The sequence below is a fragment of the Solanum verrucosum genome, unplaced genomic scaffold (genome assembly GCF_900185275.1).
Source record: "Solanum verrucosum unplaced genomic scaffold, falcon-dt-bn FXZP01000034.1, whole genome shotgun sequence".
NCBI classification, from domain to species: domain Eukaryota; kingdom Viridiplantae; phylum Streptophyta; class Magnoliopsida; order Solanales; family Solanaceae; genus Solanum; species Solanum verrucosum.
This window is the reverse complement of record NW_026019959.1, coordinates 326,070-341,545: the sequence shown is the minus strand read 5'-3', so window position 1 is coordinate 341,545 and position 15,476 is coordinate 326,070. Positions and strand designations below refer to the sequence as shown.

The following is a 15,476-nucleotide window of genomic DNA, read 5'->3' as shown; positions in this document are numbered from 1 at the left end:
CTCCTAGGAAGGGTTAAAAAAAAAAAAACCTACCACGTGGTGTCAACAGTTGCGATAAGACATGTATATATATAAAAAATTTAGTGGTTAGATGTAAATAAATAATGCTTCCTCCATTTTTAAAAATAAATTTCACCTTAATAAGTACGTCCAAAAAATTAACAGATATAAAATACAATTTATTAAATTAATTTTATTTCAATAAATATAAAAAAAATAAAACATTGTTTAATTATTAAGTATAAAATATAATTACAAATATTCTATTTTTTATCTTCTTGATTTTTTAAAAATTACTTATTTTGGAATTAAAAAAAAATAAATTGGTTTGATGATATGTATTTAGTATAACTTACAGAAATCTCATATATTTGAGGTTAATTATAGCATATTCCATAAATTTCTTCAATTACAAAAATTTCAAATTTTCACTGCTTTCGAAAATTCGGATACATTTCTTGATTGTCCGAGTCATTACAAATGATACATTACTTAATGAGAAAGATATATTCGAAAAGGAATAGAGTATATTCGAGAGAATATAAAATGTATCTGAAAGGAGATTTTTATAAAAAAAATCAATTATAATTTGTTTTAGAAATTATAATATCTTAAGTTATGTATTTACTTAATTTAATGACAATTGACAATAGGTTGGATTAGTACCGGTTAGCCTGGACCTACTAAAAAGGTGATATGGGCCACGTTACGACAATCAAAATATATCTATGGGCCAACGGTATCTTTGCAGTCCAGAAAACAATACAATATTATTTCTAATTTTGGCCTAATCATGTAAATAGTATGAGGATAACTTATACAAATTTTACTATTTTAAGAACTAATTATTTAGATTCACATTAATTTAAAATATTACGTTCTTTCAGATACATGTAAGACAACTATGTATCAACTAATGTGTTTAATTAAGGGATATATATATATGAAAGCTACACCCTCTGTCCCATTTTATACGATATCGTTTGACTTGACATGAAGTTTAAGAAAAAAAGAAAGATTCTTGAAATTTATGATTTTAAAAAATCCTTAGATATTTGTGTGGTTGTAAATCATTTCATTAAGGATAAAAAAAATTAAAATAAAATTGTTTCTAATTATAGTAAGGTGACATTCTTTTTGAAACGGACTATAAAACAAAGGGTATCACATAAAATAGGATAGAGGGCTTATTAATTAAGGAATATGTCTAACTAAAGGATATAACTGAAATATATTAATTAAGGAGAAGATCATACTTATTACAACTTTAGAAGATATGAGTATCACAACTCCTAAAAAAATACAATTAAAATTCTTCTTCTTCTTTATTTTAAATTTTTTTATAAGATTTAAAATATTTTTTATTTACTTAAACTGTATACCAAGTTAAAAACAGAAAAATAAATCGAAATATAGAGTGTACTTCACAATAACTTTACGCAGTTTTTTTTATCATAATCTTTTTAAAATAATAAAAAAAATTGATCACCTTTTCTTTCTTCATCCATACTCTAAGTTTCGAACTCTTCGTTGTATTTGTTTAGATTATAAATAAATATTTTTGAGATAATATTTTTTGCATAGGTACCAACACAAAACAAGTAAAAACACACTTAATTTTCAGTAAAATATTTTTCATTAATATTTATTTAAGCAAAAGTTATTAAATTCGACTAAGTACATGATATCGCTGTTAAAAAAAAAGACTATTTAAGGGAGCTAAAACGGGTAAAATAATGTTCATTGCGAAATTAATTAATACTAATATTATTAAAATTCACTAGAAATATATGTATTTGGTATATTAGACATTAATTTAATGGAAAAACTACATATTATAGCATTTTTGGGGAAATGTTAAAAGGACCCTCTGCTGACAGCCTGACACAAACTCATGTGATGTTTATATGAAAAGGAAACATATGCAGTAGTATTATTTTCAACATGTGTATATTGCTATAAATTGCAAACGAACGATTCTTTTTATACATTTTGTAATTATGTATCTTATTTTTTTTCTTTCTATATACAAAATGAATCTTTCTGTATTTTGTCGGTTATTACTTGGAGCATGTTTAAATTGGCAGAAAAAAAATAGTTTTTTCTTTCTATATATATATAAAAAAAAGAATCTCTGTGGATTTGTCGGTTGGTACTTAGAGCATGTTTAAATTGGCAGAAAAAAATTGTTTTAAGTTAAAAATTAAAAATCAAATTTAAATGATTTTTTAAATAAAAAAAGTAGAAAGAGTCTTACTTTTGAATTTCAACTTTTTTAAAAATATTTTTTATCTTACTCGTTCAATTTGTTAGTGGACAATAGTGGTGGCAAATGGAAGAGTTGGATCAAATTTGGGCGGGTTAAAAATGAGTCAACATAAAATGGGTAATAATTTAACCCATCCATATTTAATATGGGTAAAAATGAATTGGGTAAGAAATGGATTGGGTAAAATACTAGTTTACCCATATTTTCATGAGTAAATAGTACTCTACTTAAGAATTCAACTTGAAGAAAATATTTTAGTTTTTTTTTTAGATGAAAAATATTGAAAATGTTTCATTTAATTTTATTGTATCATAAAAGTAAAAAAAAAATCATATAACTTTTCAATATAAAATAAAATTATGTAATAACAAGGGAAAAATATTTTTAATTTCAAAGTAAATTAATATTTGCATTTTAGGACTAAAACATGTTTAATGTACTTTAAGCAATGTCAATACTAATACATGATTTGCTTATTTTACACTATTATTTATAATCCAATATAAAATTAAACAAATAAAAAAAATGTAATTATAAGTAACAAAAGAAATGTACATTTAAAATATATATTTTTCGAGGGCCAAAGACTTCACCTTTGTTGTAAAATTAAAACAAAATAAGACAAGAAATATAGAAGATGAAAGCAATAGAAATAGGGAGACAAGAGATGAGAGCTTTTCTTATTATTCCAAGTCTTCAAGTCTATACAATATGAACCCTTATGCCTCTATTTATAGTGTAACATAGAGGCATACAAAAGGTTAATCATAAACATGGCATTAACATGAATATAATGGAGGAGGTTATGGAAGTGAAAGGTTATAAGAATAATGGTTATAAAGTTAGAGGTTACGGAGGTTATGGTTGTCTTCATAATGGAGGAAAGTAATGGAGATAATGGGTGAGAGTAACTTCTTGGTGTAGTGGACATCCACACTATAATATTTTATAACAACCTTTTCAAATTATAGTGAAAAATAATTAGTTCTATTGAAGAACATAAATAGCAAGAGAAATTACAATATTTCTAGTGATATCATGAATTTATAGTGAATAAAAGTTAGAAGCTTAACCCATTTGACTAATCCATACTTTACCCATAGTTTACCCATATTTTTATGAGTTGAATATGGGTATTAACCTATATTTTACCCATGTAAAAAATCACTCACCCAACCCATTAAAATATGGGCGGGTTACCAAAATATGAGCTCATTTTGCCGGCACTAGTGGACAACAACAATTCGGGATGCACATGGATTATATTGTTCGAATATTTTAAATATCAAATTAAATTATTTGTATTAAAAAATTTAAATCTATAAATCAAATTAAATTAATCAAACTCAAGTTATTCAACTTCAATTTTTTTTGGGTTTTTTAGTAAAATGTTCATATAAACATTGATTAACTTGTGTTTCAAATATCTCTTTAATCATATCAAAATCAGAGGTGTATCCAGGAGGGGGGTCATCGGGTTCACATGAACCCATACTCCCCTCCTGAAATCATATATCGTAGTGTTATATTTTTTAAAATATTTAAATATAGATATGTGAAATTATAGTTGAAGTACCATACCCGTGCAAGTATCATATCGTGCGAGTATGATTGGGTGCACCTCTCTAAGTGAGGTTAGAAATTTGAATCTTATATTTATCTCATTTTATTTTCTTTTCTAAAATTGGGTAACGCCTCTCTAAGTGGTTTGGATAGGTAAAAATAATTTTGGACCTGTAATTTTAAAATTTTAATTATTTTTAGTGAAAAGAACCTAAATGTTAAGCCGATCAAATTTATATCTTAGATCCACCCTTTCATAATAGTGCACCCATCATCTCAAAATTTTGAATACGACTCTGAGTCCAAAATGCAGTTATTTAAGGTGTTTCTTAAATAAATAACATAAAAATATGATATGAGTGATGACACTATAATCTTCAACAACAAAAAAAAAAAAAACTAGTCTAGTTTGTTTTTAAAGTACCAAATCAAGTCAGATCAAACTACTAGTCGATTTTTGATTTGCGATGTAATGTGATTTTCAATTCAATTTTGTTTAGAAAGACTAGAACACACAACCTCAAGAAATTTTCACAATGTCTTAACCACTAGACTAAACCGTGTCACTATATATATAAACAAAATTTAACCTCTATATACAATATAATTTTCCGACATAACTATGAATAGGTCCCCACCCTACCCTAACAACAATAACAAACTCGATGTAATCACACACATAAATTTTGAATCTGTTTTGCACTACATATAAAAAAAAGGACCCATATGTAGGACACTGTTTTCAATGTATATTATATACTACTATATATATTTTCACTATATAAAGACATGCATGGTGGTATTACCACAAAATAAGCACTTGAACAACAACAACAATAAAAAAAAAAAAAAAAAAAAAAGAGTAGGCAGCATAATGTGTATTGGAGGAGGAAAGGTGGTGTGTGTAACAGGGGGTTCTGGTTTCATAGCTTCATGGCTAATCAAGATGTTACTTCAACATGGATACACTGTTAATGCTACCCTTCGCAACATTAGTCAGTTTATACATTACATCTCTCTTTATTATTATTTTTTAAAATTTATGTTTGGATGTTCTCAAGGCCATTTTTTAGATGTTTAATTTCTGGATTATTTGCTCTCATTCTTGGAGAATCTTAGTAGCTCAGTTGATTGATTATCTGAACTCACACTTAATTGATGAAAGTTCATTTTCCCACACTGTAACCCTCTCCTCATTTTCCCTTCTTCTATCCTCAATTAAAAAGAAAATTTGCTCTCATTCTATCTTGTTAACATCTACTCCAATTGTAGTGATTAAGAAAAGATTGTAACTAACATTTTTCTTTCATGAAAAAAACTTGTAAGATAGTGCATATTGGTGTGTTTGGTACAAAGAAAAATGAGTGAATTTTTTATTTATTTTTTATATTTGGTAAGTAGATAAAAAAGAATAATATCTCAAAAGTATTTATATGTAAATGGTCAATAAAGTGGTTGAGAACCTTGATGTCTCAAGTTTAAAACTCATTGAAGACAAAAAAAAAACACTAGGTGATTCGTCCTATCTGTCCTAGCTTTGATGGACAAAGTTACCTGATAGCTGTTATTGGTGGGAGATGACATGTATACCGTGAAATTAGTTGAAATGTACAAAAAAATTGGTGTGGACATCATTCGTAAAAAACCAATGATTATAAAGGGTTAAATCAGGTGGGGAGTGGGGTAGAATGTCTAGAGAGGGAGGTTGGGAATGTTAGTTGGAACTTGAAAGTTACTTGTGAAACTTGCTTTTCTAAGTCCATGAAGAAACATTATTTTTCTTATTTTTAAAAAGTTTGTTTTTCGAAGAAAAATAAATTTTGACCAATCAAATATAAATGATTTTCTCCATATACCAAACACAGCCCATTATTGATTTTGATGATGTGATAAACTTGCAGAGGATAAAAGTAAAGTGAGTCACCTGTTAGGGCTTGATGGAGCTAAGGAAAGGCTGCATCTATTCGAAGCAGAGTTACTTGAAGAACAATCATTTGATGCCGCCATTGATGGTTGTGAAGGTGTCTTTCATACTGCATCACCTCTTTCATTCACTGCTAAATCCAAGGTAAGCATCTTACTAATTTGTTTTTTCTATGTATAACCGATCCCAATTTCCAGATAAATCAATAAAAAAAACTCTTTGATTTGATCTATTAGGAGGAACTTGTGGAGCCTGCTGTGGAAGGAACCCTAAATGTCCTTCGATCATGTGCCAGATCGCCATCTGTGAGAAGAGTTGTGATAACTTCTTCTACGGCTTCTATGATATGTAATCAAAATCGTTATATTCCTGGAGCTGTAGCTGATGAGACTTGGTATTCAGATACAGAATTTTGCGAGAAAAGAAAGGTTTAATAATTACTTAACTTCAATTTCTGCTGCTACTTTCCGATTTGATTAATGCTACATTGTGTTGCACCATCAAAGCTTAACATCACTAGCTACTGCCAGCCTATTTCCTTATCTAGACTGAAAGATTAAAAAACACACCTAAAGTATTCGATTTTTTGAGTTTTCTGTCTAAACTATCACCAAATGTTCATCGAAACACACCTCAACCACAAGTTGTTCACTTTTTCTACTTGAATAATGGTGATGGTGATATTTCAAGTAGAAAAAGTGAACATTTGATAGTCTAGGTGTGATTAGATAAACATCTGCTAATACTTCAGGTTAGAAACTCACACATCTGGTAGTTTAGGTACTTGAGATGTATTTGACTCTTAACTCTTCTATCTATAATAGTATAGTTGTTTTTTAGTTAAAACATTATCTCCATCGATTATTGATGTGCAAGAAGTTGCAAGTAGAGTTTGACATCCCAAACTTTGTACCTGATCATTGAGAAGAGACTACTAAAGTTTTTTTGAAATTAAATGAAGAGATTACTAAAGTTGGTCCTAACCAAAAAGAAAAATGTACAAAAAGTTATGTAATTTTTTAAGATGGGGTGGATTAGTTATCGCACCACATATATGAGATAACTTATCCCATCATTATAGTACAAGCAGTGAAATAAATGATCATGGGACTGACTAATACCCCATAAACCAAACTCTAGATAAAATAATCTTGCACTTTATCCCGAGATTGTTGTCCCTTATCCTTCATACCAAACTGCCCTTAATAGTATAGCTGATTTTCAGGGATTTGTAATTCTAGTTGAGCTCGTTCCTCACATGCATTTATATAGTTGTATTCATTGAGTAATGACAGAAATTCCTTCATTACCTTGTTCCATATATTTCAAACATTAGATGTATTAGTGTATGTGTGAGCACAGATCGTGCTATCTGGACATAATCTTCCCAAGTAAGAAATGGTTCATTGTTATACCAGCAATTCACTTACTTAATTCTGCATTCCCTGTTATACCGAGCACGAAACAAAGCCTTTATTATTTTTGAGATGCTAAGTACGTGTCTGATTATATACTTCATTTAGAAGAAGTATTTGAGAAAGTAATGTAGAATATACTAATTAGCATTGATCTCTTCACTATTTGCTTATTGGCGGTGTTTTAAATTTGGATTTCTCAGCAATGGTACAATCTGTCCAAGACCCTGGCTGAAGAAGCTGCTTGGGAATTTGCAAAACAGAATGGGATTGACTTGATTGCCCTTCATCCAGTTCTAGTCACTGGTCCATTTCTGCAGCCTACACTCAATTTCTCTTCTGAGGCTATGCTCAACTTCATAACACAAGGTATGGATCTCTGCTTCTGATTGTGGGCATTATATATTAAATCGGGTTTTTAGCAAGGTTTATTAATGTATTCGTCAAATATTCAAATATGATTCCACAAGATCTTGTTTCGTTCAAGTAACGGATTCTAGCCAACTGAAAGTATCTATTAAAGTCATCAGAGATTTTGGCAAATGATCTGAAATGTCTGTAGAAGCAAGATTTGCAGAAATCCTAAGTATTTCCTGTCTATTGGGAGAGTCTTTCCTCTGTACCGTTCAGACAATAGAAATTTTTTTCTGTACGAGTATTTTGGAAAAACATTATGCATGTTTATACAGTTGTAATTTTTCTCAAGTTAAGATGAGTGAACTTAGTTTCAACAAAAAATCTTCTCTGAGAAACATAATGTAATACTCTGTATCTTGGTTCAAAAACTTGCTCAGTTTTGACACATTGTGTTTTATCTGATGTAGGAAAAGAAGCATGGTCTGATGGAGTATATAAATTTGTCGATGTTAGGGATGTTGCTAATGCACATATACTAGCATTTGAGGTTCCTTCAGCAAATGGAAGATATTGTTTAGTTGGGGCAAACGGATACTCTTCTTCGCTTTTGAAGATTCTACAAAAGCTTTACCCTTCCATCACTATCCCTGGGAAGTAAGTATAAATTGCCAATGTTATACATGTGCTTATTCTTGGACACCTCATAATGTGTAGAGTTGAATCATGCCAACAATTAATTAACTAATGTGATGATTCGAAATCTAAAGGGGAACAACAAAGGCAATAGAAATCTAACAAGCTAAGTTTACGGTTACTAGCTAATCGCTCTTTGTTTTGAATTTAGAAAAGCAGAAATGCTACAAGGTCTCCTTCACAATCCTAAGAGGAAGTAGGACAGTTAATTTGCACATAAGGAGTATGCAACAAGAAACAATTTCAGCCATAATTAATAGGGATAAGGGTTTGAAAAATACCCCAACTTTGATCGGATTTGTTGTTGCGATACTAAATTTTCATGAGGACCTATTACCTCCCTAGACTATTTAATACCGTATTTTAAACATATATATTTGCCCATGTGGACATAAAAAATAATGCAAAATTATAAATAGTAATGTGTCCACGTGGACACATATATACCTTTACAATACACTATTAAATAGTTCAGGGGGTAAAAAATACGGTATTAAATAGTCTAAGAAGGTAATAGGTCCTTGTGAAAGTTTAGTCTTGCAACAGAAAATCTGACCAAAGTTGGGGTATTTTTCAGACCCTTATCCCTAATTAATAATATGTAAATTTTAAGCCCCTAAGATTCATGTTGATGTAGTAATTTTAGTAATATGTCCTGGATGGCACTATATATTCCCATTGCTTATGAAAAATAAGATTGGCGACATAACATTCCACTTTTTTCTGAGATGTATTCATTTTAACTAATTTACCATGCATGATATCGTTGTGTTTCCATGTTACATGATTTTGATGGTGAATTCAGCATTGATCTTCACTCACAATTCTTATATTTGGATGTAGCTTTGAAGAAAATGGATTGCCCCTTACCCCAGCCTTCCAAATATCGGGGGAAAGAGCAAAAACAATAGGCGTCAAATACACATCTCTTGAATTAAGCGTGAAGGACACTGTTGAAAGCTTAATCCAGAAGGACTTCCTCAAAATCTTACCCCAAAACTAGTCCTTCCTGCTTTGCTCTTGTACTAGTGTTAAAGGCTTAAAGTAGAACCTTTTTATCCTCAATAAGTGTGTCTAGTACAAAAGCTCTGTGATGTATCAGCACGATGATTTATTCCTGTATTAAAGACGATGATTATCACCTAGTGAAAATTCCTATCTACTTATCAGGCTAAATGCACCATTTTACGACACTATCTGTTTTTAGTATGTCCTAAAAGGATTGATATGTACGTTCATACGTTTGAAACTCCTGTTAAGTATTTTAATTAAAAGATAGGCTTAAGTCATATGCGGGATCCGCATAATTCAATTAAGGCTTGTACCCAGGGGGCGGAGGCAGCATATCCGAACCCTCTCGGCAGAAAATATTATTATTTATACATGATTAGAATTATTTTTTATATATGCATAATAGATGTTGAACCCCCTTCCACTAGTTCGTGTGTTTACTTCTCAGATTTTGAACTCATTTATTAAAAATTCTGACTTCGCCACTGTTTGTACCAATTAAACACTTACATTGTTTAAAACATGTGTCTATTAAGCACAAAATGCTGATGTGGTAAAATAAGTGTATGGTAGTGCGTGAATTGGTCCAAATTTTTTTTGTAGAATAAACTTGTACTTTTTTCTCCTAACAACACTTGGCATGCATTAATTAAAAATATTTTATACCCAAAAAGAAAGCAACCCCACCCCTGTAGGCATATCAATGGTCTTCTTCTTCACCCCATTTTAAGCCTTTTTAAACTCTGTTTGTTTTTGTTCGTTTTTTTTTTTCACTCTTTATAAAATAAAATTGAATTTGTTAATAGAATTTGCAACAAGAAAAAAAAATGGGACATCGAAATTATAGAAGCAACCTCTGTCCATCTTTATTTCTGGTCACTTCAATCAACAAATATTACCAACCATTTATTTAAAATGATATAATTCATTTGAATCCTCTTCGTTATCGATTTCGAAATAAATTTATTTTTCACAAAAAATCTTAACAATCACTCCATTAATCTATCATGCTTCATAATTTATTTCACTATTTGCATCATACTTGATTTCAATAGCCCATAGTTTATTATAAGAAGAAAAACAATTAATCTTTTCAAAGGAATAGAAAATGACAAGTAACAGAGGATGAAGAAGAAGAAAAAGATGAGTCAAATGATTCAGTGGAACAGGGTAGGGGGATTTTCTTTTTTCTTCTTTTTGTTGTCATCGCCGGAGGAACAAGGTTGACATTCGTAACAAGAAGTTTTAGATGGAAAAAAGGCAATTATACTTGGTAATTACCGGCCGCTAATTTGTTAGTATTTCAATCGTGTTAAACAAAACAAAAAGTCCAAATTTGTTAAATCTATTTGTAACTCGTTCAAAACCTCTTCAGAAGTAAGCCAGCGATATTGCTAACAATAAAGCTCAAGACACAGTCTCTATTTTTTCCACAGCAAAATTCATAAAATTGATAAGAAAATCTAAGAGCACATATGGCATATGTAAACCCTTGTACCAACCAGACACATGACATTCACAGAGTTGAGCATTTTCCTTAAAGTTGATTAAACATGTCAAACTTTACATTACAAGCCAACAATCAATCTTTTATTTAAAACATGGCAGCTGAGATACGTCCACCAGTGTATTTCCATCACATGATAAACCTAAAATAGGACACGGAAACAACAGAATATCAATGGCCGAAAATAATACTAGATAGATATGCTAAAAGTAAAACAATGCCATTGAAATACGATAAAAGCAAAACTTGTATCTCAATATCATACAAGAGCAAAGTCCGTAAAAAGTTTCTATCACTGTTTAAGGGAAAAGTATACGCTATAAAAGGGCGTTATCAATGTATTAGTTACTCTCCCAAAAAGCAACTCTGTCGAAACTCCAGAATCAAACGCACTATGCTATCCACATTAAAGGTAGACAGCCAAATCCAAACATTATTTTCCAAACCAACCCAAACACACGATGCCATCCACAAACCAAACTTAAAACATCCAAAAACAAATAAGAGTAAGCTTTTAATCAAACAAAAAGTCGTGAGACCTAAGTGTAGAAGAACATAATAGCTAAAAAGTGTAACATTATACTATGCAAATAACTTTTATACCACCAATTTATTCACTGAAGCTCCAGCTCAAATACGAAGAATAAACATACAATTCCAGTTAGATATAGATAACTAAGCAACCACCTTCCAGTACCCAGCAGCCCAATATCACTATGATAAACACAATCCATTAGTATCTAAACACATTTCTCATCAGTAGAGGGATAATTCTACACAAACTAATACCACACCGCTGCACACTGAAACCAACTCCCTCAAGATGGCATGCACAATAATTCTGTAGTTGCCTAGGCATGCCCAAATACCAATTAATTGACTACTAAGCATGCATGATTAACAACTTGAACTGGAGCTACAGGTAATACACTCACTTCATTGTACTTACACCTACCAACTACAACAAAGATTGGTACCCAAATAATTCCAGTTCCATCTCTTTGAAGCTTACATTTTGTCACCAGATATTATAAAGCCAAATAGAAAACCACATCATTTTCCACATAGAATCATTGCTTCATCTTCCGCATAGATGTCTCACACAGAGCAGCAGGGAATATCCCCTACCTTCAATCTAGGTCCACACATCCTATTCAAGGTTCTTTGCTCTAAAAGACAAATGTTTATGTGTGTCGACACTTATTGTGTGGCTAATCTTTGGCTAAAAAGAATGCAACAGCAACTCGTACCTATGGCCCACAATTACAACAAATTTTGGTGAAACTTAAAAGAGTTCAGATCAACCAGAGTTCTTACAGATCAAGAGTGGCAAATTTTGTTCGAAGATTGTTGATGTTGAGCGTTGAGGAAGGTCAGAAAGGCAACACTTGCTAAAAACTTGAGGTAAGTTGAGGCTTACTCTCCTAAGAGGAAATTCCGTTAAGAGCCCACATGCTCCGTGTTAGATAAATTCCTAGACCATCTCTTCTTGTGCTCAAGTATTACCTTCACTCTATTCTTTCGGTACAAATTTACATGAATTGCGACTGTATTACATGTTTATGTGTGTTGCCACTTATTGTGTGTCTTATATCACATTCAGTTTCAGCATTCTTTTGATGCAATTATGTGATCACATCCATTAGAGAGAAGTGGCCAACCTCCCCCAGCATGAGTGCTAGAAATGCCTAGTTAGCTACCCAGGCTCGCATGAGCCAAATTGCTTGTTAGGGAGATAGGCCGACCCTACCACGTGCGCGTTGCCAGATTCTCACAGATGCAGGGTCATCGTATGAAACTACTTTTGCCCACTTTTCAGCTTCAGTTTCAATAATTAGTTTTTGACTCAGTTTTCAGTTCAATTATATCAGCTTACAACTTCGGTTACCAACTTATCAACTTGTGTCAGTTTTCAGACTTTATATGATTTCCATGCCTGCTTTTGAAACGTATTTCCTTGTTTATTATATTTTTATCCCAAGAAGTCTAGCTCCACCATATGGGAGGTAGCCTATGAGTCTAAGGAAGTATCCTACAGAGGTACTTAGCCTGTTCGGGCATACCACATCGTGTGGCAGGATTTAAGTGCACAGGTGACAAAACATGTGGCTAGGGGCAGACATTTCTAGATTCAGTGACAGACTCCATTGACTTCATCGAAGTGGTGGCGATTCTTTTCAGATTTTTCTTATCTCAGATAGTAGTATTATTCTCGGGAAATGCCTCATAGATTAATGTATTTAGATATCAGTTAAGAGGCTCATGACTTGTTAGTGGGTATTAACTTTCAAATATTTAGTGTTGATTTACTATTCACCTTTCAGACTCTTGAATTTGAAAACTTCATTAGAAGTTACTCAAATGTTACGTTTTGTCAGACCTTCATTCAGCAAGTTCAGGGTTGACTCGATGGGTAAGAAGGGTTGTCATTCATGTCCTACCCCAGTGGTTAAAAGTTAGTAATAGAAGATCACACCATAAGTTTTGAGGATAAACAAGGAACAAGAAGTTAAGGTATACAAATTTGTCAAGTTGCACCTAGCACCTTTTTTGTCACACAATCATGCTTTACTTTGTCATGCTTTCTATAGTATCTACTTTGATACGTTTTTCCTTGAGCCAAGGGTCTATCTGAAACAACCTCTCTACTTACCAAGGTAGGGGTAAGGTCTTCAGTCTTCACACACTATACCTAACCCAAACCCACTTGTGGGATTACACTGGTTATGCTGCTGTTGTTATAACTTGCATCACCCTAGATAATTTTTGTTAAGTAATGGATAATTGGGTGAAAAGTCATCCAATATCTCTATTGGTAACAAGTAGTACAGACTTAACAGTACACGTCTAAATACATCTGCCCCTGACCCACTCTCCACACAGGACAGATGTATAAACAACCAGAGTGTTAAAAGCTGAACAAAACTCAACAATCCAAGGCAACTTAAACCTTTGAAGCAAACAAAAAAGCATTAATTACATCAGTAGCAACAAAAAAATATTGTTATACATACAGCACAGAGCTTCTTAGTAGCCTTAATAGTATTCCTTAAAGTCGATAGTTATTATAAACTAGATACTACTAAGGCTTCCCCTATTATGGAATACATGAAGTCGCTAGCAAGTTTTACATATGCGGAAGCCTCTGGGCTACGATGACACTTACAATGTGGACCTATTGACTATATCAGATTTTAGATATGTATATAGTTGTGTCTTTGGTGATAAGAAATATAATTAGATTCATGATGTGTACCTCTCCTTTATATATACTGAATCATAAATTATGCCAGAAGCAAGAGTGAAAGCAAAACAATGTGAAGACCAGTACTTGATTAAGGCTCAAGAAGTCGTAGGATTGCACTTCCGCTTCTAAATCTATGCTCCAAACAGAATATTGCAATGATTCAAACCACCAAACCGTCAAATTATTTTTACTTTTCGCATACCAACAGCAAGGCAAAGGAGCATTAAAACTTAAATCACATAAATAAATTAACTATTCAATTCGAATCCAACTAAAGCATCAGAACCAAAATAAATCTCAAAATTTAAGCTCTCAACACAACAACATCATAAAATAGACCACCATAAGATCAAACTCCAAAAATTCAAAACTAAAAGAAACCTCAAAAATTCTACGAATCCAAAAGTTACCTATAGTTTATTCTAGTTGTAGTAGAGCTCAAGGCCCATTCCATCATGAATTTCGTAGTCCTTGAGGGTAATATGATCTTTGTACACATTATACCACTTCTGAATACGAATCTTATCGGCGCGTGTACCAGTCTGTGCAGCAACCAGCTTCTTCAAATCACCAATGGTGTCATCTTCGTTGCACTTCACCTTCACTTTCTTCCCCAATCGATCGTTCAACACTACCTCGATCATCTTTGAAGCTTTCGATATGAACAACGCAAACCCTAAACTTTTTTTCTCTGTATTTTGTAGAGCGCGAAGCGTGTATATATATACTGTGTTGGTCTTCGCCGCCCTTTCGCGAATAGACAGAAATACCCTTGAAAAACTTGGGGAAGAGGGGTATAAATTGGTATTCAACCTTACACGGGATACACACACAAAAAAATTTACTTTTTTTGTTTGTTGTTATAAATAAAGGAATATTCAACTTTTTCTTTCTTGAATAAGGGGGTAATATGTCCTATTCAACTTTGAAAAGGAATAGATGCAAAGTAGAGATGGACTTGGTTTGTTCGAATTGAATTTGAGCGGGTTAATATAGTTTAAGTAAAGAAAAAATTTATATATAATTGTAATTCAAAAATATTATATTACATAATCATACTTAGAAGTCGTTTGGTATAAGGTATAAAATATAATAACTTTGAAATAAAATATAAAATTACTTTGTTATCGATTTGGTAGGAGCTGGAGGTATTAGGTAGTCATTAGATTGTTTATACCATTATTTATATCATAACAATGGATAAATTGTCACATATACATGGTGAAATAATTTATTCAAAAATAATTAATACTGGATAACTGTTTCTAACCAAACTAACTTTTTTTTATAACAATTTCATCCTGTTTCAAACTTTTGTGGAGAGAGTTCATGTAATTTCTTTTTACAGAATAACTTGTGCAATTTAATTTTTACGAGTCTTGCAATATATTCTTTTCATTGACTTTTATTTGTTCATTTTAAATTTTGTATCACAATTCTTATTAAAGTATTATATAACTTAATTGATATATAATTTTTCTTAAAATTAA

General features: G+C 31.6%; 3 protein-coding genes across 4 annotated transcripts in view; 2 read left to right on the top strand and 1 right to left on the bottom strand.

The window, feature by feature from the left end:
* LOC125814861 (phenylacetaldehyde reductase-like) overlaps nucleotides 1-15,476 on the top strand; it is a 147,533-nt gene that overhangs the window by 11,253 nt on the left and 120,804 nt on the right. The gene's annotated exons all lie outside the window — the stretch shown is intronic.
* LOC125814865 (phenylacetaldehyde reductase-like) lies at nucleotides 5,721-9,510 on the top strand. The gene is made up of 5 exons (XM_049494314.1): nucleotides 5,721-5,900; nucleotides 5,993-6,184; nucleotides 7,375-7,540; nucleotides 7,996-8,182; nucleotides 9,065-9,510. The coding sequence occupies exons 2-5, from the start codon at nucleotides 6,098-6,100 to the stop codon at nucleotides 9,222-9,224; spliced, it is 600 nt and encodes a 199-aa protein (XP_049350271.1). The 5' UTR covers nucleotides 5,721-5,900; nucleotides 5,993-6,097; the 3' UTR covers nucleotides 9,225-9,510.
* LOC125814866 (ubiquitin-like protein 5) lies at nucleotides 10,753-14,682 on the bottom strand. The gene is made up of 2 exons (XM_049494315.1): nucleotides 14,397-14,682; nucleotides 10,753-10,881 (listed from the first exon to the last, which is right to left on the bottom strand). Exon 1 carries the CDS (start codon nucleotides 14,628-14,630, stop codon nucleotides 14,409-14,411), a length of 222 nt encoding a protein of 73 aa, XP_049350272.1. The 5' UTR covers nucleotides 14,631-14,682; the 3' UTR covers nucleotides 10,753-10,881; nucleotides 14,397-14,408.

Bases quoted from the DNA above. Each gene is read 5' to 3' on its own strand.
- LOC125814866 (XM_049494315.1), bottom strand. From the start codon at position 14,630: ATGATCGAGGTAGTGTTGAACGATCGATTGGGGAAGAAAGTGAAGGTG.
- LOC125814865 (XM_049494314.1), top strand. From the start codon at position 6,098: ATGATATGTAATCAAAATCGTTATATTCCTGGAGCTGTAGCTGATGAG. The intron at 6,185-7,374 runs GTTTAATAATTA...TGGATTTCTCAG, and splicing joins AATTTTGCGAGAAAAGAAAG to CAATGGTACAATCTGTCCAA. The intron at 8,183-9,064 runs GTAAGTATAAAT...ATTTGGATGTAG, and splicing joins TCCATCACTATCCCTGGGAA to CTTTGAAGAAAATGGATTGC.